We start from the raw sequence: 24,067 nt of genomic DNA, 5'->3' as shown, positions 1-24,067 counted from the left end.
AAGTGAGCCTGAGGAGCCAACATCGCAGCCCAGCTCTACAAGGGCTTCGCGGGGGGGAGCGGAGGCCGGCTTGCGGCCTTGATCTGGGCCGTCTTCGGGCCTCCCTCCCCCGGCCGGTTCCGAGGCCCGGGGGAGATGTTGGGCGTCGCGTTCTCGACCCTCACCCCCTTTCCCTACCCGGGCCTGGCCGCGCACTGAGCGCGCAGGGGTGACTTCTCTGGTGGGTGCCTGGAGAGGGAGGGGAAAGGCTCGGGGACTGGGGATTCCTTGGGAGGGGCCCCCCTCCCGCCCGGGCCCCGCCCTCTCCCAACGCTCCGCGGGCCTCCTCCAAGTTCGCCCCCAAGTTTGCGAGCGGCCGCGTGGGGGCGGGGGCCGCGCGGAGGGGCGGTGGCGCGGCCGGAGGGTGGGGTCTGGCGCGCGGGGCGGGCGCTGCCGCCTGGCCGGCCGCGGCTGGCCCGGGATCAGGGAGCCGATGTGGAATTTCCTGCCCGGCCCGGCGCCCCTCCTGCCGCCCCCCGCCCGGCTGCGCACTCCGCTTCCGGCCGCTCTCGCTGCGGCCGCACCCGCGCCCGCCCCGCGCCTGCCCCGCGCCGCATGGAGGGCGCAGGGCCCCGGGGGGCCGGGCCGGCGCGGCGCCGGGGAGCCGGGGGGCCGCCGTCGCCGCTGCTGCCGCTGCTGCTGCTCCTGCTGCTCTGGCTGCTGCCCGGCCCCGCGGCGCCCCAGGAGCTGAACCCGCGCGGCCGCAACGTGTGCCGCGCGCCCGGGTAGGAGCCCGGCCTGGCTGGGGGAGGGGGCCGCGGGGGACGCTCGGGGCCGAGGGGAGGGGGCGTCCGGGACCTTCCTAAGCTAACCGCTCTAGTCCTTTCCGCCGCCCTCGCCGACGCCGACTCCTCTCCAGGCCGAGCCTGGGCGCCGGGCCACGACGGTGCATCCGAGGTTACCCCAGACGCGAAGTCAGTTGAGGGGAGAACGGAGTGCAGTGGGCGTCCCGAGGGGTGACATACCGTGTCTGAGATTTCAGACCGAGAAAAAGGAACGCTTGGGCTGGGTTGCGAAGGCGTAGGGTGAAGTCGGGGAAGGGCATTCCAAGCCGATGGAAGGGCATTTGCAAAGGCCCCGGGCACCAGTGTGGCTCGAGCCGGGAGGGAGGGTGAGGGTCGAGTGGAGATGGAGCGGCGCTCCTGAGAGGTGGGAGCCGGCGAACCTTGAGGCTGGCGCGACTCAGAAGGAGGGATTTGTGTCTTAGAAGTTGGCGCGGGTGGGAAGAGGGTGGTGATGGAGGTGGGCACTGAGGAGCCTGCGCTCCAAGTGGACCAGAAGCAGGATTCGAAAGGACAATGACGTGCACCGGGGTCCGACGGATATGGAACTCCCGGGTGGGGATACTTGGTGCTCGGAGGGGCCGCGCAGACGTGGGACTCCACGCGGTGCCGGCTGGGGAAGCCAGCGTGGGACAGGCAGTGGGCAGGCCTGGCCGGAGAGCGGCGGGCCGAAGACCTTTCGCGGAGGAAAAGGAGCGTAGGACAGGACGCTAGGAGTGGGCGCAGGGTTCGGAGGACTTGGTCGGCCGGTCAGGGGCCATAGCGAGGTCAAGGGCATCTCCACCCGGGACCAAGGAGCCGGCGTGTGGGGGTGCCTTGGCTCAAGCCGGGGCGGTTGGGGGGGGGGTGCACCGGGCGGGCGGGAAGCTGGAGAGGCGGCCACGGAGCCCCAGGCTGCGTCCCGTCGGGGCTCCCTGAGCCGCAGGGCCCTGGGAGGCCGCGTCCGGGGGCTTGGCGGTCGCCGCAGACAAGGGGCTGCGAGGGGGCCGCGCGGGGTTTCCGAGCTCGGTTCCCGAGGCGCGCAGACCCCTCCCCACTGCGAGCCCCGCCTCCGGGGCGGGGGCCGGCCTGGCCCGCCATCTGCTTCACATCGACGCCGCCGCCGCCTCCCGGGCCTCCCTGGCCCCAGGAATGCAGTGGCAGTGGCGGGCGGGGCCGTGCCTGGAGAGGGGGAGGGCGCGATCGCTGCCGGCCCTGTCTCTCCGCCAGCCCTCCTTCCCCGATGGGGCTCCGTACTGGGGGCTCCGGTGGCAGGCTCGAGCTGTCGGGAGCCTGAACCTTTTCGCTCCCGCGTCCCGTTGCCCGGGCACCTCCCCACGAGGCGGCCTGTTTCAGTAGCCCAGACACCGGGTTTGGGTTTCCGGTCCTGGTGCCACTTCTCCCCACCTGTGCGGACCAGGACAAATCGCTTAACCTCTCTGGGCGTGTCTCTGCCTCTGTCAAATGGGGTTGTTGGTGGTACCCCCCTCATGGAGTGGAGAGGGGATGATTGCGATTATATGTGGGGTTGGTTTATGGGAAGGACTGCCACCTCTGGCCACTGCCCACCCAGGGTCTGGGCCATCTCTTTCATTACCGGTCCAAGGCTTCCACCGGGGGTTCTTTTTCCCCAGAGGTAGGAGAACCGGAAGAGGGGAGCATACACAGTCAGTAAAATCCCGTGCACCTACTGTGTGTGCCAGGCCTGTGGTTGGTGCAGCGATACAGCGGCTGAGACAAATACCACTGTCCCGGCAGTGGAAGAGACTTACAACAAGTCATCTGACATCTAGCAAGTGCTGGGGAGGAGGTGTTCCGCTGGGGAGTGCTGTGTCCTTTAGGGTGATCTGGAGACACCCACTGAGGGATGATGAGTGGGCAGAGATCTGCAGGAGAGAAGGTGGAGCCCTCTGGTGTCTGGGGGCAAGGCTCTAAGTGCCAGGGGCTTCTGGAAGCACAGAAAGGAGCCATGGGGGCTGGGCAGAGCCTGGGAGGGGGATGGTGGAGGAGAGGCCAAAGAATGAGGGTGGGCAGGCCACAGCGGGTCTGCCCACTGCTCTGAGGACCTGGGCTTTTTCTTTGAGGGCCATGGGAACACCCAGGGGCATTGCACAGAGGAGGGTTGGGATCTGACCAGGTTTGGCTGCTAAGTGGCAGATGAACTTGGCTCAGGAGGTTAAAAGGAGGAACCAGCTAGGAAGTCAGGAGAAACCAGGGGGAGTGAGGGTGGCTCTCACAAGGCTGGGGCAGAGGAGGAAGTGGCTCATCCCCTCCTAGATCCAGTTTGGAAGGTAGAGCGGCGTGTTTCTCCATGAAACGGGTGTGTGCTGTCTCAGTCGTCGCAGAGCCGATGCCTCTGGAGTTTCGGGCTCCCAGCCTAGAAGGATTGCACTACCTGAGATGGGGAAGGCTTTGTTTGGGGGCGGCTCGGCATTCAGTCTGGGGAGGTGGGCCCCACTGGAGGGCTCTGAGCATTTTCAGCACCTCAGCTGGATGGGCCCCAGGGAGCTTCCTGAGGGAGTGGACAGAGGAGAGGAGATGACAGAGCCAAGGAGGGGGGCAGAAACCAGAGGAGGGGTATGGGGGGGGCAGGAGGAGAGCAGGGAAGTATAGGATCCCAAGTGGTATGGTAGGCAGCCTCCAGGCTGGATTGGAGAGAGAATGTGGACTTGGGCACAGTGAGTGAGCAGTTCTCCCAGGCTGCTTTGCTGCATTGGCATGGGCAGGTTCAAGATCACACGGTTTGAATCATGGCCATTTTGTTTGCAATGACAGTGATCTCTAGAGGGGGCAGCCCGAGGCAAGGCCCGCTTGCTAAGGGGCCTGGCCCAGCCTGTGGCCTGGCTCCCTAGGGTCTCACTAACTTAGAGCTCAGGTATGGGAACTATCCCCTGCACCAGGCCATTTTTCTCCTCATCTCACTTTTGTAAGCTCTGGAGAGGGTGGGCTTGCCCCCCCTCCCCCCAGCCCCGAGCCTGGCCTCGTCTGTCAGCCCTCCCAGAAGGAAAGGCAGCTGACCCACAGTCTCATCCTCATGGTCCTGCTGAGCCCACGTGCACTCCATCCTGCCAGGGGTAGCTCTGCTGGGTGGGGCCGAGGTGCCAGCCATGCTGGGGGCGGGAGGCAGGACCAGGGGAACTCAGGGGCTTCCTGGAACCTGCACAGCATGGGCTGGAGAGCAGTCTGTGGCCTTGGCTGAGCTCTGAGTTCTTGCCAAACGCTTGACATCTTGGTTTTCTTAATACTCCCTCCGGACCCTTGGGCCCCATTCTACAAATAAGGAGTCTGACAGTCAGAGAGGTGACATTCTGTGCCCAAAGTCACACAGGCATCAAATCCAGCTTCGTGTGGCCCCCAAACCAGACTCCCAACCACAGCCAGGGCAGGGCAGAAAGTGGTCAGGGCTTCCAGGGCCATCCCAGCTGGCCATCCGGCAAGGCCGCCTATAGGAGGGCCACCTGCAGAGGCTGTCCACCCAGAGACCTGGGTTCCGAACTGGCAGAAAGGGCAGGAGGGTGATAGGCTGGCGGATTTGGCTCTGCCTGCAGGTGGGCACCTGTGAGTCGTGTGGCCGGGCTGGGTAGCTGGAAACAATGGTGGGGGCCAAGCCTGCTTTGTGTTCTCCGGCCTGGTTTCCTGTTTCATTTGTAGAAAAGAAGCTGGGTCCACCCCTTGCAGTTCGGGATTTTATGGTTCCTGTTCCCAAATCTCCTCATCTTTGGCCTGAAGGAGAATCAAACCCTTTGGGTGGGGTGGGGGCCCATCCAGGGTGTTGGTGATGCTCTCTGCTGGGGAATGGCTGGGGGGGCATTTTGAGGGGCATGATATGGGCACCTGCAGTTTTTCCCTTCCCAGCCAGTTCTACCCACCAGGGTCTCAGGCCTCTTTCCAACTTCCTTCCAACACCACATCCTGGTTCTGGATGAGACCCTTCTGAAGGAGTATACTCCTTTTTCTCTGAAGTATGAATGGCTGCTATGTGCCTTTAAGATCTGGGCGAAGTTCTAGGCCTGATGGGACCCAAGAACCTGCAGCCTGAGTGTCTCTTCCTTCTCAGGCTCCTTTGCTCCCCAAATGTGGGCACACCCCATCTCAAGCCCCAAGCGCTCTCTCCGGTGGTATGCATCACTCTGGCAGGGCCTGCAGACTTTTGGGCCCAGGGTTGGGTAGGCTGCACTACCCTGAAATGCAACAGTCATAACGTATTTACCTCCTACTGAGGTCACACCGTGTACCTTGTAAAACCAAATAAAATTAAAACAAGATCTTTAAAACACATAAATAGATGCTCTAGTATCTCCTCCCTCCATCCCAAGTCTTGCCCTGGTGCTCTGGACCCCTCACGTGTTGCGTTACTTGCTGTCGTGGAGGACTCCCCGGGTACGCCCTGCCCCTCCACTGAGTGGACACCTCTGTCAGAGGCTGCACATCTGCCACCTGGGTATCCAGGTGTGCCCATCTGGCCCCACCAGTCCCTGCTGTCCAGGTCATGTCACATCAAGATCCTGACACCCATCTGGCCGGACCCCCGCCGCCGCCAGCGATGCCACTTGAAGCAGGTCCCGGAGACTCAAGGACCTCTCACCAGCTCCTTCTGGGACCCCTGGGGTTCTTTCCTCAGGCCTAGGTGGGGAGGGGTGGTGTCAAAGAGGAGTTAGGTGGGATGCAGGGCGGGGAGGGAAGACCCCTCATGGAGGGGACTGACAAATTCTTGGGGGTTAGATCCCTTGGTGGTCTGCCCTCTGCTGCCTCCCAGTGTCTGCTCCAGGGCTGGGGTCTGTGTCTTATTTGCTGGCAGTCTCCCGAACTTCCCTCAGTACCTGGCATGCGGCAGGGCCTCCATAAGCAGCTCCTGTGGGCAGGGTGGAGGTCGCTGGCGAGCCTTAGCAAGGACGGGGCTTGGGGCTCAGGCTCAGGAGCCATTTCTCTGCCTGCAGCTCCCAGGAGCCCACGTGTTGCACCGGCTGGAGGCAGCAGGGCGACGAGTGTGGGGTCGGTGAGTGGGGCAGCCTGGGGACCTGGGCAGGGGGGCAGGGACACGAGAGGAGGGGATAGTGCGGGGGCAGGCCAGGCGGCAGCTCAGGCCCCTCTCCTCCGCAGCGGTGTGCGAGGGCAACTCCACGTGCTCGGAGAACGAAGTGTGCGTGCGGCCCGGCGAGTGCCGCTGCCGCCATGGCTACTTCGGTGCCAACTGCGACACCAGTGAGCGAGGATCCGGGTGGGCGCTGGGCAGTGGGGCAGGGCCCGTGACCGGGGAGGCGTCTGATCGGGAGACGGGATCCGGCATGGGGGACGGTCCCCAAAGGCGGAGGGCGGGACGCGGGGAGGTTCTGGCTGGATCCGGGCTCCCTCGCGAGCACCCTGGCCTGACACCCTCTCTGCCCGCCCCTGCAGAGTGCCCGCGCCAGTTCTGGGGCCCTGACTGCAAAGAGCTGTGTATCTGCCACCCGCATGGGCAGTGCGAAGACGTGACGGGCCAGTGTACGTGTCACGCGCGGCGCTGGGGCGCACGCTGCGAGCATGCGTGCCAGTGCCAGCATGGCGTGTGCCACCCGCGGAGCGGCGCGTGTCGCTGCGAGCCTGGCTGGTGGGGCGCGCAGTGCGCCAGCGCGTGCTACTGCAGCGCCACGTCGCGCTGCGACCCACAGACGGGCGCGTGCCTGTGCCAGGCAGGCTGGTGGGGCCGCAGCTGCAACAATCAGTGCGCCTGCAACACGTCGCCGTGCGAGCAACAGAGCGGCCGCTGCCAGTGTCGCGAGCGCACGTTTGGCGCGCGCTGCGAGCGCTACTGCCAGTGCTTTCGCGGCCGCTGCCACCCTGTGGACGGCACGTGCGCCTGCGAGCCGGGCTACCGGGGCAAGTACTGCCGGGAGCCGTGCCCTGCCGGCTTCTACGGCCTGGGCTGCCGCCGCCGGTAAGCGCGGGGCCCCTGACCTGGGAGGAGGGGCGGGGGGGGGGGCGGAGCGCCGAAGGGGACGGGGTGGGGCGGGGCGGGTGAGGCGGCTCTGGGCCCCGCCTAGCCTCCCGCCCTTCCCCAGATGCGGCCAGTGCAAAGGCCAGCAGCCTTGCACGGTGGCCGAGGGCCGCTGCCTGACTTGCGAGCCCGGCTGGAACGGCACCAAGTGCGACCAGCCGTGCGCCACCGGCTTCTATGGCGAGGGCTGCGGCCACCGCTGCCCGCCCTGCCGCGACGGGCATGCCTGCAACCACGTCACTGGCAAGTGCACGCGCTGCAACGCGGGCTGGATCGGCGACCGGTGAGCAAGCAGCCCATGACCGAATGTGTCCCAGGCACGCAGCCCCCTAGCCCCGCCAGTCTCCGAATGCTCTCCGCGGAGGGCACTATGGGCTTCGGTTTCGTTTGCTCGCATTTCCGCTGACTCCCTCTCCCCCGCGTTCCGAGGTGCGAGACCAAGTGCAGCAATGGCACTTACGGCGAGGACTGTGCATTTGTGTGCGCCGACTGCGGCAGCGGCCACTGCGACTTCCAGTCGGGGCGTTGCCTGTGCAGCCCCGGCGTCCACGGGCCCCAGTGAGTGCCGGAGACCCAGAGGGGGTTAGGGGATACGTACATGTCACAGGGATCCAGCCAGACCCCAGGTGCTGCTAATGGTGGCCGAATAGATGAGACCCAGGCTCGGCCCTTCTGCCTAGGTCCTCTTACCGCAGCTAGGGAGTGCTGTCAGGCTCTTTGGGGGCGTGGGTTGGGGGGCAGTTTCCTGCCGTGGTGTGGAGCCGGCGCTCAGAGCGGGATCTGGCAACTAGTTCCGCCTGTGGTCAGTGGGCTTCTGAGGACTACAGGGTTGAGGTGACCCCGAGCTAGTGCAGAGAGAGCAGAGAACTCCACTTACAGCCATGAGTGGTCTGGCAGCCCCTCTTCTCACCCACCCAAGAGTTAGCCCCAGAAGTGGACACTGAGGCCGAGCGACCACAGGCCCTGTCCCCCAGATCCCATCCCGCTGTTTGTGCAACACATTCATTTCCGAAACACTCATCATCCAGTGTATGCCCGGCGGTGGTGGTGGGCATCAAACCCTAGAGCATGGAGATAGAGAACCCGCCTCGGGGACCGCGGCTAGCTGGCGGCAGGGGTGAGGGCGAGGGGCATCACGGAGGGCTGCTGTGGCCCTCCCTGACCCCGTGCCCCTGCAGCTGTAACCTGACGTGCCCGCCTGGGCTCCACGGGGTGGACTGCGCCCAGGCCTGCAGCTGCCACGAGGACTCGTGCGACCCGGTCACTGGTGCCTGCCGCCTGGGTGAGTCGTTGAGGGGGCAGCCTGTTGAGGGGGATGCCACGGGTGCCGGCACCCGCGCTGACCCCGGTGCCTTCCCACAGAGACCAACCAGCGCAAGGGCGTGATGGGCGCGGGTGCGTTGCTTGCGCTGCTCCTCGGCCTGCTGCTCTCGCTGCTCGGCTGCTGCTGCGCCTGCCGCGGCAAGGACCCGACGCGCCGGTGAGGCCCGACGCCGGCCGGCTCTCCAGGGCTCAGGCCGCACCCTGTCGGTAGCGCCGCGCGCCCTACCCCGGCCCCCGGGCCCCGGGCCCCGGGCCCCGCCCCGGGGTGTGGCACTGCCTATCTTTAGCTCAGGCCCCGCCCTTCCTGAGTCAGGGCTCCCGCCGAGATCCAACTGTCCCATCCAGGCCCCGCCCCTTTACTCAGGCCCCGCCCCCGCAGGGAGCTCACGCTCGGGAGGAAGAAGGCGCCGCAGCGATTGTGCGGTCGCTTCAGCCGCATCAGCATGAAGCTGCCCCGGATCCCGCTCCGCAGGCAGAAGCTGCCCAAGGTCGTAGGTAAGGATATCGGCACGGGGTCTCTGGGGGAACACCTCCCGATGCAGGACATATGGGGCCTTGAGTGTTGATGTGGGTAGGCTGGGGAGGGACGCAAAGAGGGGCTTCTGATACCGGCGAGCCCGGGGAGGAAGGCAGGAGTCCTAGGTGTGCAGGCCGGTGTGGGAGGTTTGGGCCCTGTTTAGGTGAGTGGGAGTGATTGCATCTGCAGTGTGTAGACATCGCAGTGGGCAGCACCCCTACGATCTGTAGGAGTGCACTGTAAGTCCTGGTGGGTAGCTGCAGGTGAACGCGGGCTGGCGGGGGTGGGGCCCGAGTGGGGGTGGTAGGTCCGACCTGTGCGTGGAAACCCTGCTACAAGGAGCGCCCCACACCCGCCTGAAGTGCTCTGGGTCCTTTCTGGAAGGTGGGCAGGCTGGTTCCATGGCTCCCCCACCCTAGTCAGGACTGCAGTTGGGAGGCAGGTGCTTCTGTCTGTCTGTCTGCACTGAGCCACACCAGGAGTGGACTCTCCCTCTTTGCCACTTGTTTCTGAAGATGAAGGGGAGGGGGAGACTCATCTCCTGGGAGGTAAAGATGGAAACAGCTGGGACTCCTGGGTGGTTCAGTCAGTTAAGCGTCTGTCTTCCACTCAGGTCATGATCCTGGGGTCCTGGGATCATTGGGCTCTCTGCTCAGCGGGGAGCCTGCTTCTCCCTCTGCCTCTGCCTGCTGCTCTCCCTGCCTGTAATCGCTCTCTGTCAAACAAACAAACAAACAAACAAATAAATAAAATCTTAAAAAAAAAAGATGGAAACAGCTGAGAAAACCCCTTGGCCCACTCAGCAGAGGTGGCTCTGGGTCCTTGGGTCCCACAAGGCAGGGTCTGAACATGGCTTGGAGGCCCTGATGGCCTGTCCCAGCCAGGGGTTCTCTCTGGCCCTCTTTTTCCAACACTTCAGCCCATCCTTGTTCAGCTTCCTGGCTGCACACACTAGCCTTGCATCTTTGACCACGTTGTTCCTTCTTTTTACCAGCTCACCTCTACCCATTCTCCTGTCCTGGTCCAGTGTCACTCTGCCTGTTGAATTGCCTGTTCTATCCACAGTCTTAGGGTAGGGCTGGTCTTGGTTACTCCACCATTTGTTGCAAGAGGGCTAGTGAGGGCACAGGCCAGGGCAGGGTGGGGGCCCCTGGCAGCTGTGCCTCCCTCCTTCCCCAGTGGCCCATCACGACCTGGATAACACACTCAACTGTAGCTTCCTGGAGCCACCGTCGGGGTTGGAGCAGCCCTCGCCATCATGGTCCTCCCGGGCCTCCTTCTCCTCCTTTGACACCACTGATGAGGGTCCTGTGTACTGCGTACCCCACGAGGGTGAGTAGGGCTCTGCTTGGGCCTCCCTCCAGGCAAATGAAATGTTCCAGCTGAAAAGATCTCTGGGCTCCTCGGGACAGACAGCATGGGGAGGGAGGGTGTGGTGATGATCTTTTTTTTTTTCTTTAATTTTTTTTTTATTCTTATGTTAATCCCCATACATTACATTGTGGTGATGCTCTTAACTGGGGGTTGGACACAGAGCTGAGGCTACGGAGTGGGGTTCTGTGCTGCTCAGTGCTGGACTGGGGTAGGATCTGGGGAGGTGGGTGGGCTCTCTGGTCTCTAGCCACAGCCCAGATTCACTTACTGGGGAGGCCATTCATAGAGAAGGTTCTGGGCCTGGGTAGGAAATGGCAGAGGAGATAGGAGCCGATGGCCTACAGGGTATGGGGCACACTTTTGCCTAAAGTTTTGGCCCACAGACTTCTGGAAGGAGCCTCACTGGCTGGTTTTCTGGCCTTGGCCTCTCTCGTGCCCTGGCTATCTCCCTGGGTGACCTTGGGGAGGTGACTAACCTCTCTGAGCCTTAGAAGCCTTATCTCTTAATGAGGAATAATGAATCCCCTTGGAGGTGTTCCAAGGTCATATTTGATGATGTGGCGCCCCAGGTTGGGGATGTGGTGGGGGAGGGGTGCAAGGCCAGGCCAAGGTTGGGGCTTGAGCCCCAGGAATGTTGCTCCTCACTCCCCAGCACTCGGCAGCACAACCTGGGGGCTCAGAACTAAGTTTGTGGTTGGTGTTGTGATTTCTCCAGGCGTGTCTAGATGCCAGGGCGACTGAGCATCACCTGGGGCGGGGAAGAGGAGGAGGAAGGTGAGGGTTTTGCCTGAAGGCTGGACGGCCGAGCTCCCTGTGGAGGCCGTGACCGTCAGCTCTTCTTCCCTTGTCAGAGACCGCAACCGAGAGCCGGGACGCAGAGCCCCCCACCGCCCCTACCGAGGCGCTGGCGTCATCCCCCCCACCGGTGACCACGCCGGCGTCCACAGAGGAGGCGACGCCCCTCCCCGCGTCCTCTGACAGCGAGCGGTCGGCGTCTAGCGTGGAGGGGCCCGGCGGGGCGCTGTATGCGCGCGTGGCCCGGCGCGAGGCCCGGCCGGCCCGGGCCCGGGGCGAGGCTGGGGGCCTGTCGCTTTCGCCATCTCCCGAGCGCAGGAAGCCGCCTCCACCCGACCCTGCCACCAAGCCCAAGGTGTCCTGGATCCACGGCAAGCACGGTGCCGCTGCCGCTGCCGGTGCGCCCTCACCGCCACTCTCGGGACCCGAGGCCGCGCCCAGTCCCAGCAAGAGGAAACGGACGCCCAGCGACACGTCGGCGCGCCCGGATGAGCCCGGCAGCCCCCGCGCCCGCGACCCGACGCCTCGGCCCCCGGGGCTGGCGGAGGAGGGGCCAGCCTTCGCCGCCCCCTCGCCGCCTAGGGCTCGGGCGCGGGGTCGCGGCCCCGGCCTCTCGGAGCCCATGGACGCTGGCGGTCCCCCGCGCAGCGCGCCCGCGGCCGCCTCCATGCTGGCCGCGGAGCTGCGCGACAAGACTCGCAGCCTGGGCCGCGCCGAAGGGGCTCCGGGCGCGCAGGGCCCGCGAGAGAAGCCGGCGCCGCCGCAGAAGGCCAAGCGCTCGGTGCTGCCCGCCTCGCCGGCCCGCGCGTCCCCTGCGCCAGAGGCCCCGGGGCCCGAGAAGGTGGCGGCCGGCGCGCCCGCGCCTGACACCCCCCGGAAGAAGACCCCCATCCAGAAGCCGCCGCGCAAGAAGAGCCGGGAAGCGGCGGGCGAGCTGGGCAGGGCGGGCGCGCCCACCCTGTAGCAGGCGGTGGCCCGGCCGTGCCCGCAGGTTCCCCAGGCTTAGCAGCGCTGCTTGCCACCCCGCATTCCGCGCCCGCCCGACGTGCCCCGCGGCGGGCAGGCCACGGCGGCCTCCCGGGACCTCGGCCCGGAGCCGCCGGGCGGGAGGCTGCGTCTCATTGGCTCAGGCTCCGGCGGGCGGGAAGACCCCATTCCATTGGTCGAGGCCTGACAGGCGCTTAGCAGGCGACTCCCTTCCCATTGGCCGAGGGCTCCGACCAGCCAGGGTCTCAAAGGCCGAGAGACCACCTCTTACTGGCCCAGAGTGCACTGGGCTGGGGTACCCTCTCATTGGTTGAGGCCAGAAGCACTTAAGTCTCGGCTGCCTCTCATTGGCCAGGGCCTGGCGCCTCTGGCTAGAGGCCTCTTTCCTTGACGGTAGCCGAAGGCTACTTCCACTGGCCAGGCCGAGGGCATCTGGTTGACTGGAGCCTGGGGAGGAGGGCTGGTCTCTGCTCCTCAGGGGGTTCAGCGTCCCCTGGGCCCGGCCTGTCCCCCCTCCCTACTTCCCCTCCCTGCGCCCCCAGCCCCAGCCTCCCTAGCCCTGGCCCCTCAGCTGTCGAGCTGGTTTTGATGGCCCCCCCACCCCCACCCCACATGCCGCGGGAATCCGAGGGGCGACTCCAGTGGTCCGAGGAGATGTATTTATAGGCCCCCGGCAGGGCTGCTCCCACCCCATCCGGGTGCCCCAGGATGGGCTCCTCCCGGCAGGGGCTTGGCCAAAGCTTTCTTAATAAAGTGCCTTTTTTTTCTCCTGTGCTTTGCTTGCTTCCTATCTGCGCTTCCTCGTGCAAGGATCTTCCCTCAAAGAATTCGTGTGACCTCTTCCAGCCAGCACGCATGCGCAAGATTCCTCTACCTAAGCGGAGCCTGGAAGCCCAGGTGTGGGTTTCTTGGGACCAAGTTGGAAGTGGGTGGTGTCCATCGGCCCATCATTTATTTATCAAGTTTATTGGGCACCCACCTTGGCCCACCCCATTCTCGCCTGGAAGCCTAGGATGAACGATGGACCAGAACAGATAAGGCGGAGTCCCTTGGCTACAGGGAGTTTGCGCCTGGGGCTGCTTCTGAACGGTGCTTCTCCCACCGGCCACTGCTGTTACACTTGGGGGTTCCCAGCTGTTTGGTGTGGCTGGGGCAGGTCAGAGGCTGGGGCCAGGGGGCAGTGGGCCACAGGCACAGCTCCAGCCAGGCCTCGTCAGGCACAAACAAGATGGTCTGGCCCTGCACAGAGCCCTGCTGTCTGCCTCAATGGGCTCCTTGTCCTCAGCCGGAAACTCTCACCCGCCCTCCCCACCAAGCTGAGGGAGGCGGGGGAGAGGGAAGGGAGCGTGCCTGGCCCAGAGCCCTGGCTGGCCTCGCAGGCAGTCCCTGCTCTGGCCCAGACTTCTATCTGTGACCATTTGCGCACCCCCCCGGCAGAGCCGCACCATCTTCACTGCTTCTGGCCCTACGGCAGGCCTCCCCAGTGACCTGCCTGGGCTACAAAGCCTTAATTTCTAGGGTACCCACTGGCCTCTGTCCATCTGGGTTTCTCCCATCCCCCTGCCTCTGCCCAGCAGGTCTCTTTCCATCTTGATGCCCAGCAGTTTTGATCGGGAGATTCTGCCAAGATCCTCCAATCATCTCCCCAGAACTCCCCCCCCCCCCCCCCCCCCCCCCCCCCCCCCCCCCCCCCCCCCCCCCCCCCCCCCCCCCCCCCCCCCCCCCCCCCCCCCCCCCCCCCCCCCCCCCCGCCACCTTCCTGCAGCTCCCAGCGTAGCATAGGGTCTGACCAATGCCGGCAGCTCAGGGATCACATTGAGGTCAACTTCAGTGACCCATACAGGGGCTTAGCCACCTGAGTGGAGATGGCCTCATGCAGTGGGCGGGACATCTGATGTGGCTTTCGTGGACATAGTCCTGGCATTTGGCCTGGTCAGGAGCATGTGGAATGCAGGCTTCCCTCTGGCCAGCCGGGCACACTCCCAGCCGTGGCCCTGTGGCTGGTGCTTTTGGGCACCAGGCCCTGCTGGCTGCTGGGGTTGAGAACGCAGGCTTGAAGATGGCCAGGAGAGGCAGATGCCCAGCTGGGCCCAGCAAAGGCAGGGGAGTGACTGAGGGGGGTGGGGGAGGGCAGTGTGGTGGTTGAAGCGACAGTCTTGCTCTGCACCCCGCACCCCCAGGGAGGCCCACATTGACCCTCCCTGACCCCCACACCTTAGCTCTAGCTCTCCCTGTCCCCGCAGTCTGGGTCAGCATGGTGTGGGGCGACCAGAGTGGTCACATAGACGGGGCCTTTCCTGGGGCCCCTGCTCTCCCTGCCCCAGGAACCCTCCAGGTGCCCAAGACCTTGACCTTCGGGATTCCCTCGGAGTGGGTGCCTCACAGAGCAGGGGCACATCCCGTACTTCCAGCAGCCGGCCTCTGCCGCCTGCCCCCACTGCGGGCAGGATGCTGTGGCTTCCAGGAACTAGGCCAAGAAACCCCCCAGGATGATCCGGGTAGCCCCCCCGGGGAGGGAGCTGCCAAGACCCCTCAACAACCCCGCCCCCACTCGACGGCCGCTTCCTCCCGCCCCCCCCCCTCGGCCCGCGGCAGTGCCAGCTTCCAGGGAAGGCGCCACAGAAGGGAACCGCGGCTGCTGGAACCTCCGTTGCCATGGGGACGGGGACCACAGGACCCACATCTGGTAGCGATTGAGGAGGAAAAATTATGAGTCGTGGAAAACGCAAATATTTTTTGTAGCACAGAGCACAAAGGAGCGGGAGGAATGTGGGTCTGGAGAAGGCCTGAGCCAGGCTGGGTTTCAAATGGGGACGCAGCTCACATCACAGAGAGATGGGGCTCCACACACGCACCCCGCCACACACACAGAAACATGGAGACCATCATCCTACACCACGCGTGCTGCCATGCACATGGCACCCAGAGAGAGCTCCACACACGCACAAAGACGATCGCCTGGAGCGACACACACTCCATCAGACACACACAGAGGCACATGCACCCACACTGTGACATACACACACGTACAACAAGACCCAAAGAAACAGAGACATTCATCTGCTGGTACACACACACACACACACACACAGAGCGAGCCCACAGGAAGACGGGGAAGCACACTCACCCTGGAAGTCACACACATGAAATCCAGCCGACACAGAGGCAGAAAGAGACTCATTCCACAATCTACACCACTAGCCACAGGAGCGCCGAGACAGAGACTCCCTGCAACTCACACAACCTGGCCCACAGGGAAACCACAGGACACACAACCCTGCAAGGCAAAAACACCCGCCACCAACTTCCAGAAGCATTGAGAGAGACACACGCCTCACAACACACACACCGCCAGACCCACAGAAGCACCAAGAGACACTCACTCCGCAATCGCACACACCCTCCACCAGAGATGCCCACGGGGACACACACACGCCACCAGACAAACAGAGACATGGTAACATATACACAAATTGCAACGCACACACATTCCACCAGATTCACAGAACCAATGAGACGTACACCTTATAAACACAGACATCACTTGACACAGGCAAACATGGAGGTAGACACACCAAGAAATACACACAGACAGACACACAGGAATAGACAGAGAGCCTCTAAAGCTGGGCAACTAGATGCCGAGGCAGCCCCTCGCGCTAACACACACACACGCACACGCACACGCAAACACACTCCTCTAGAAACACAGAGATGAGACCTGCTCACACCCCGCAAACACACAAGCACACAACCAGACACACAGAACATCAGGACACGTTGACAAAATTTATCTGAACCCTGTGCTCCAGAAAAGCACTGAAGGTTGAGAAATCCCATCCTCCTGGGCTCCGAGAAATGGCTAACTTTCTAAAAGACCACTTTGCCCTCATACATGCAAAACCCGCTCCACTCTTCCTCATGACTCGCTTGTCTACCTGCGTCTAGAAAAATCCAAGCCCCGTCCTTTCCACGTGGACATTCCTCACCAGCGAACTTTCTTCTTGTTGCTGTAGCCTGAATGAAATCGTCTCCCTCATGGTCTGAGCCATTCCCCACCCTGAGGTTCTGGTGCCCTGACTGGTGCGGACTGGACCGACCTTAGGATCCCTCGTATGCCACTGCTGACTAGCAGTCCGGGCCCCACAGGGACTCCTGCTCTGGTCCTGTGCTCTCTGGGCTCGGCATCATTGCCAAGCATGCCAAGAATTTTTTTTTTTAAAGATTTTATTTATTTATTTGAGAGAGAGAATGAGATAGAGAGCATGAGATGGGGGAGGGTCAGAGAGAGAAGCAGGCTCCCCGCCGAGCAGGGAGCCCGATGTGGGACTCGATCCCGGGACTCCAGGATCATGACCTGAGCCGAAGGCAGTCGCTTAACCAACTGAGCCACCCAGGCGCCCGCATGCCAAGAATTTGATTTTGATTCTTTTTGAGGACTTCATTGATTTTTGGTGCCAGATTCTTTTGGTTTCATGGTCTGACCAGTTGGTTTTGTTTCTGTTACTCTTTTCCGTTTGTCTATTTGTTTTGAGCTTAAATCAATTAAGAATTTGTACCCGTTGGGAAGATGGTTTAGAGACGTGGCCAACAGTAGATGGAAAGAGTTGTCTTGAAGGTTTTCTTAAGGGTGGTCAGAGAGGCTGCACTAGGAAGAGGTAAGCAAGCAGGTGCTTGTGATACACGCGGCAGCTAGGTGCTTTTGTGAGGTTCGCCCACATGCTTGGCAGTGCCTCCCGAGAGGGCTGTGGTGTACAGGGTGGAATGAGGTAAGCAGAGGCCTGGGGGCAGAGCGAGAACCGAAAAGTAGGTGAAGGTGTCGGCGGAGGTCAGGGCCCAAGTGGGTGGGGGGCAGGGAGGAAGAGCATCTAGGTGGATGGGGCAGAGTGGGGCATGGATGGGGCGCCTGGGGTCATCATCAGGGACAGTCCATCTTCGGGCGACATCAGTGTAGGATGAGTCCCGCTGCAGGGCTGAGGTCACCTGGTTTAGTCAAGAAGCTGGTTAGTTTCACTACAGTTAATATGTGGAAACAACCCGAATGTCCATCGATGGATAAATGGATAAACAAAACGTGTTCCATACACACAACAGATCATCATTCAGCTTTAAAAACGGAAGTTCTGACACCTGCTACAACATGGATGAACCTTGAGGACATTATAAGAAATGAAGTAAGCCAATCACAAAAAGACAATTACTGTATGATTCCATTTATATGAGGCACCAAGAGTAGTCAAATTCATAGAGATAGAAAGAATATGGGTGGTGCCAGGGGCTGGGGGAGGGGAGAATAAGGAGTTGTTTTGTGGGACAGAGTTCCAGGATTCTTTTTGATATTTATTTATTTATTTGAGAGAGAGAGAGAGAGCACGAGGAGGGGGAGGGGCAGAGGGAAAGGGAGAAGCAGACTCCCTGCTGAGCAGGGAGCCTGATGCAGGGCTCGATCCCAGGACCCTGAGATCATGACCTGAGCCGAAACCAAGAGTTGGATGCTTAACCGACTGAGCCACCGAGGCGCTCCCAGAGTTTCAGTTTTACAAGATGGAGACAGTTCTGATGATGGATAGTGCTGATGCCTGCACCATGATATCAATGTATTTCATACCACTGACCTGTACCTTTAAAAATGGTTTAAGATAGTAAATTTTATGTTATGTATATTTCAACCCAACAACCAAAAAAAAAAAAAAAAAAGAAAGAAAGAAAGAGAAAAGGAAGTTGGTTAGAGGCAGGTCAAGGGCCTCAGTGGGTTGGTAATGACCTTGAGCTGAACACTGGGACCCAGAGACAGGAAGTCATGGGTCTGTGTCTGTCATTGGGTGGTGATTGCAGTGGGAAACAGAGGAGGCCGCTGATGGGGATGTGGTCATCCCAAAGGCGCCCACAGCATACACACACCCTCACATGAGACATTCCAGTGGCTATTTTTTAATTAATTTATTTTTAAACGTGGGGGTGATCTTTTTAAAAAGATTTTATTTATTTTTGCGAGAGAGAGAGACACACAGAAAGAGAGAGAGAGATTACAAGCAGTGGGGAGAGGCAGAGGCAGAGGGAGAAGCAGGCTCCCCACTGAGCAGGGAGCCCGATGCAGACTCTGTCCCAGGAACCTGGGATCATGACCTGAGCAGAAGGGGGATGCTTAACAGACTGAGCCACCCAGGCGCCCTCCAGTGGCTCTTTTATTCCACTTCATTTTTTTAAAAGATTTAAAAAAATTTTTAAGTAATCACACCCCATGTGGGGCTCGTACCCACAGCCCCGAGATCAAGAGTCACACGCTCCACTGACTGAACCAGCCAGGTACCCCTATTCCACTTCGAATTAAAACTTTAATGTTTGTCTATTTGTGAATATGCAGGTATTAACCAAAAAAAAAAAAAAAAAAAAGCACCAATTCATTTGCCTTAGAGTATTATTGTCAGAGTTCAGCTGATTAGAGTTAATGATAATTTCTTACAGTCACGGAACTTTCATTCAGTCAGGAATTCAAGGATGTCAGAAATTACGTTGAATCAGATGTTCAGCATTTTGGCCTTCCAAGACCAAGGTCAGAGCTAAGTGACAGAATATGGTTTAATAGAAAGACAAAGCACAAACTTAGTCCTCCAGTTTGCTTTATACCATAATAGGTTAAAGTTAATATTTTCTTGGTCAATTTTTTCAGAGGTTTTCCCCTTGCACCTTGATTTGCTTTCTTTTAAAAATAGACTTTATTTTTTAGAGCAGTTTTAGGTTCACAGCAAAATTGAGCAGAAGGTACAGAGATTTCCCATATATTCCCTGCCTGCCCAGCCTCCCCCACTATCAAGATCCCCCACTAAGCAGGACATCTGTTACAATGCTAGACCTACATTGACACCCAGAGACCACAATTTACATTAGGGCTCACTCTTTTTTTTTTTTTTTTTTAAAGATTTTATTTATTTATTTGAGACAGAGAGAATGAGAGACAGAGAGCATGAGAGGGAGGAGGGTCAGAGGGAGAAGCAGACTCCCTGCCAAGCAGGGAGCCCGATGCGGGACTCGATCCAGGGACTCCAGGATCATGACCTGAGCCGAAGGCAGTCGCTTAACCAACTGAGCCACCCAGGCGCCCAACCGCTGGTCTTTTAACTGTCTCCATAGTTTTGCCTTTTCCAGAATGTTCTATAGTTATATAGTATGTAGACTTTTCAGATTGGCTTCTTTCACTTAGTAATATGCATTTAAGTTTCCTCCATGACTTTTCCTGGCTTGATAGCTCTTTTCTCTTTTTTTTAAATTTAGTCCTGGATAATATTCCATTGTCTGGATGTACCACAGTTTACTTGTCCATTCCCCTACTGGAGCACATCTTGGTTGCTTCTCGTGGCTTTTTATTAATGGTCTGACATGCATTTTGAGAGGCGAGGTGTGAGCATGGGGCATTCATTCAAGAGACCTAACAATGGGCGTTCCACATACACGTGTTGCCTTCTGTCAGGAGGATTCCCTAGTGAATTTAAAACAGCCACTGGGACCACCTTCAACACTGCAAAGACCCGGAGGGGGAAATGGACCGACGGTGCCATCTAGTGGTTGGTTGTGGCAGCGTCGTGAAGAGCCCGAAGAAGCTTGGGAGACAGAGCCCAGCAGCTCTGGTGTTGCGAGGTGGGGCCCCCCACAATGGGATGCAGTGTCCCAGGCCCAGATTATTCCCCAAAGTAGGCATAGCCAGCTGAGAAAAGCCAGAAGGCCGAGGGATAGCATTTGCATCATGTGGGTGCATTGGCTAGACCCCGATCTGCATGGGTGTAGTGGGGACCAGTTGATGTGTGAGAATTTCACTGAGACATAGGGCCCTGACCCTTATGTGGGATGCTATCCCATCTCCCCCTCCATGTTCTATGTGAAAGTGTCCCCTGAATCTCCCCTCAATTTTCTGCTGGCACAGGAGTGGTTACTCCATACGGCAATCAAGTAATGGAGTGTTGTGTCCCTTCTAGAAGGAACTAGAAAAACAAGTGAATGTGAGTAGCATCTAAGAGGCTGTTGGAACAAGGGCTGTATAGACTATATTCGGCAGATTATAACAACAGGGTACTGGCCAGTGGACGACTGAATGGCCAGCATCATTTCAGCTGTGTTAGGGATAGGACCTTAGTTGACCATGGATTAAGGTCGCAGCAATTCACAATGAGGTGCTGTTTGTACTTTCTGGGTTGAAAAACAAACTAAGCTGGGCTGTTAAATGGAGAAAGAGTGGACCCTTCTCTTAATACACCTTGTGTAACGGGTCTCATCCTTGAAGTCCCTGTTTTGATGAAGACTGGGCCATATTAAACAATGTTAATGGGTCCAATCTGATGAGGCCAATAGTGAGGGGCAAATTTTTTATTTTATTCCAATTAGAACTTCATTCCCATAATGGGAAATCCTGGGGGAAAGGAAGCCAGAACCACTGGAATAATAAGGTAGCTTGTCCACACACTATTTTGTGTGTGATAATGTCCTAGAGGACATAAGGAGTTCCGCCTTTAAATTCAGTGGGATCTTCAGGATCCAGGATCAATTAAGACCAAAAACGTTGCTTGGTATGCACAGACCAATGGACCACCATGTTTGTGTAGCACGATTGTCCCCAGTAGTGCCCAGGGCCCAGGGGCTTGTTGTGTTCCTAACAAGGCTGGATTAGTTGCCTGAGTTCAGAGGCTACAATGGGGGTCCTACACCTTGAAGATTTGGGTTTGGGGAGAGAAGGTTGGATGTTCTTTATAACCTGTTCTAAGAGAGCCTGGAGCTCCGGGGTTCTTTTTTTTTAGTAAAGATTTTATTTATTTATTTATTTATTTGACACACAGAGAGAGACAGCGAGAAAGGGAACACAAGCAGGGGGAGGGGGAGAGGGAGAAGCAGGCTTCCTGGGATCATGGCCTGAGCCAAAGGCAGATGTTTAATGACTGAGCCACCCAGGCACCCCAGATTTTTTTTTAAGTAGGCTCCGCGCCCAGTGTGGAGCCCAGCTCAGGGTCTGAACTCACGACCCTGAGATCAAGACGTGAGCCAAGATCAAGAGTTGGATGCTTAACTGACTGAGACACCCAGGCGTCCCAAAGATTTTTTTTTAAGTGAGCTCTACACCGAACATGGGGCTCGAACTCACAACTCTGAGATCAATCGTATGTTCCACTGACTGAGCCAGCCAGGTGCCCCATACTGGAGTCTTGCCTGAAATCTGATTATTGGGGAAGCCTATGTTGGAAATTTGCCAATACCAGGTGTGGTGGGGGGCAGGCATGGACATTCTGAAATGGGGTCTTTCCTTGGTTGAAGGGTTTGGTGCCATGGGATGAGAAGACAAAGTCCTGGGGCATTTTTCAATCACACACAGACACACTAGGGCTCCCAGTCCTTGGAGTGTCCAGTAAAATCATGTACCCAATGAACTATGCTAGGTTGCTTCAATAATTGGCATCCCCCCGCCAAAGTACCCACAAGGTGAGGACACACACATCAATGTCTGTGGCAATAGGGCGGACCAGTTTCCAGGCCACACTCATTTGATGAAGCAAGGGAAGTGCCAAGGTCATGGCCATGAATGCTGGGAAGGGTGGGCAGGATGTGTCCATTTCTGTGAGTCTAGTGGATCCCATATAACAAATTACTAGTTTGTGGGGGGTGATGAGATTTACTGGCCAATCAGGGCATCTTGGCAGCAGTTAAAGTTAATTCAGAGCCAGTATAATGAAGGTGCAGAAGCCAGGCAGTGCCCTTTTTCCTGGCCTAAATCCAAAATTGTTCATTAAATGTTGAAAATTGGATGGAGCCAAATCACAGACCTCTGTTTCAGTTTCTCCTTCTGTGATGGGGAAACTGAAGGATTCCACAAAAACCTGCTTTTTGCTCCTAATTCCTGCTTCTACTCTTGCTGGGACCTGCAACCGCACTTCACACAGGCCTCAGAATGCAAACAGTGTACGTCCTTGTAAGGGATGAGGTGTTAATGATTTCTCTAGACCAGATAACATCTAAGGATGGGACCAGGTGAGAATGACCAGGCAAAGCCATCATACGTGCATTCCAGATCACCGGTGCTTGACATCTCGCCGCCAGGAACCCCCTGATCCGAGGAATAGCACCTGGGCCCTTGTCTTTGTTCTAATCAGTTCCTGGATGCCTGAGAAGACTCACGCATCAGACCATGATCCTCAATAAGAAGGCCCCAGACCCCAAACCCCAAACAAAGATGAGGCTCATGCTTCTTTCCTTCCCTAGTCTCCCAGATGCTCTGTCTCTATCTGCTCTCTCTTTATCGTCAATAAATTCAGCTCTCACCTCCTGCTGGCTTGTGTTTGATTTCTGTCCTGCATGAAGCCAAGGACCCTCTTGGCTGGTCCTGAGGGTCCCCCTGTGGGTCCTCGGACCCAGCCTGCTGGCAAAACTTCTCCCCTTGCAGAGAGTGTGTGTGGTCTTAGGATATACTTCAGAGATACCCTGTAGCTTCTATAGTTCCCTTAGGATGTGCTCATGGTTGTGGGCTGCCTCTTCCAGTCCATATCGTCAGTATTAGGCCACCCCCTCCACCAACGGTGATGACTACCCTGGGAGCCGAGATGCCCTTTAGCACAATTACTAAAGTTGGTCCATTTTACAATGATCTCCATTGGGTTATGGTGTCATCGGGCCCTTTAGAAAGGCCCCAGGGTAAAACATTCAGGTCAAGTTTTTAAAAAAAATAGAATTTAGGGGCCCCTGGGTGGCTCAATTGGTTGGGCATCTGCCTTCAGCTCAAGTCATGATGCCAGGGTCCTGGGATCGAGCCCCTCTTCGGGCTCCCTGCTCGGCAGGAAGCCTGGTTCTCCCTCTCCCACTCCCCCTGCTTGTGTTCCCGCTCTCGCTGTCTCTCTGTCAAATAAATAAATAAAATCTTTAAAATAAATAAATAATAGAATTTATTTATTTTATTTTTAAAAGATTTTATGTCATGATCTCAGGGTCGTGGGATTGAGCCCTTAGGTTTCTCCTCTAGTATAAAGGGTCAGGGGAAGGTCTCTTACTGTGAGCGTTGGGTGTGTCTCAAGCAGGCAGACGCTTGTTCTACAAGGTGCCGATACCCTGGGTCATATGGCACCATTGGGAGGGCACTGTGAGGACAAGCAGTCACCAGATGATGTGCTAGGGGCCACAGTCTTAAGAGCAGATGGCTCATTGCGATGCTTCGAGGCCAAAATGCCTTTGCATCTACTGTATGGAGATCCTGATTCTTAGCACAATAGGTGAAAATGTGCAAGGCATTCCATGGCACAAACCCTTAGGGAAAATGGCCCCACATGTTTTCCCCTGGGCCCTCCTAAAGGGCCGGAGGACACCTGGGCAGGAAAGCATTGACTCAGCAGGCCTGGGTCGCTCAAACCCTGCACATCCCAAAGAAAAGCCTTCCTTCAGATCATCTCTGAGCCCTTAGATTGTTCTGTGGGTCAGAGCGTTCATGTATGCCTGAGGCCTTGGGCTCTGTGTCCCAGTTTGACCAGAGAAGTTTATCCCAAGAATGCAATTTATTGTGAACGTGTGCTTTTGCTCTGGAGTGGGAGGGGAAGGTAGGAGCTGGAGTCAGTCCCGTGGGTGCTGTGTGCCCCTGGCCGCTAAGGCTTGCTGTGCTTTCCTAGTCAGCAGCCTTTGCCCGTGTGGTCATGTGTTGCTGGGAGATGAGCATGGTCCCGTGCAATTCCACTGCAGGGGGATACCAGGGGGTGCGTCCCTGACCTCTCCTGGCTGTTGCCCCCATGTGCATTTTTCCTTTGCAGATTTGAATCTGTATCCTTCCACGGTAATCAACCGCAACTCTTTCCGAGCCTCGTGAGTCCTTCTTTTGATCATCAAGCCTGAGGGGGTCCTGGGGACCCTGACACAACTCACCATAACTCAGTGGGGATCATTGCAAATGGACCCACAGTGACTATGAGTCCTCTGCGGTACAGCTGCAGATAAACATGCTAAAGGGCTTCTCTGCTCCCAGATTCACCCCGGGGCCAATAAAGCCAATGAAGTGATAATCACCATTGGGTGCACCCTGAGAGTGGTGCTGTTGATTAGACTCCCTGCAGAAAGATGTACCCTACCAGGGGCAGGGGAGAGGACTCCCCTGAGAACACCCCATAACCACCCCCAAAATGATCTCATAAGGGGAGGAAACTGAAATGGAAACGGACATCTCCAACTTGACTCCATTGGAAATTCAAAATTTTACTGAAAGGATTTACACAATTAGAGTATGAAAAGGGTGCCAGTTGGCTTTTTGCCTAAATGATACTGGCTTGGAATTAACTTGAACTT

General features: G+C 58.4%; 1 protein-coding gene across 3 annotated transcripts; it reads left to right on the top strand.

Moving 5' to 3' along the window:
* The first annotated feature begins 594 nt into the window (after positions 1 to 594).
* On the top strand, positions 595 to 12,542 carry SCARF2 (scavenger receptor class F member 2). 3 transcript variants are annotated; one of them, XM_034989168.1, is made up of 11 exons: positions 595 to 764; positions 5,738 to 5,796; positions 5,901 to 6,002; positions 6,195 to 6,714; positions 6,839 to 7,057; positions 7,204 to 7,332; positions 7,953 to 8,056; positions 8,137 to 8,254; positions 8,477 to 8,592; positions 9,794 to 9,946; positions 10,840 to 12,542. In XM_034989168.1, the coding sequence occupies exons 1-11, from the start codon at positions 595 to 597 to the stop codon at positions 11,745 to 11,747; spliced, it is 2,598 nt and encodes an 865-aa protein (XP_034845059.1). In that variant the 3' UTR covers positions 11,748 to 12,542. The 3 variants fall into 3 exon arrangements, with proteins under 3 accessions (XP_034845059.1, XP_034845058.1, XP_034845060.1); XM_034989167.1 differs by having other exon boundaries at positions 8,462 to 8,592; XM_034989169.1 differs by lacking the exons at positions 595 to 764; positions 5,738 to 5,796; positions 5,901 to 6,002; positions 7,204 to 7,332 and having other exon boundaries at positions 6,067 to 6,714; positions 8,462 to 8,592.
* Positions 12,543 to 24,067: the final 11,525 nt, after the last annotated feature.

This window comes from Mirounga leonina, unplaced genomic scaffold (assembly GCF_011800145.1).
Source record: "Mirounga leonina isolate KUSES-001 unplaced genomic scaffold, KU_Mleo_1.0 Mir_481, whole genome shotgun sequence".
Taxonomy (NCBI): domain Eukaryota; kingdom Metazoa; phylum Chordata; class Mammalia; order Carnivora; family Phocidae; genus Mirounga; species Mirounga leonina.
The sequence above is the reverse complement of the archived record's forward strand: the minus strand, read 5'-3'. Positions and strand labels throughout refer to the sequence as shown.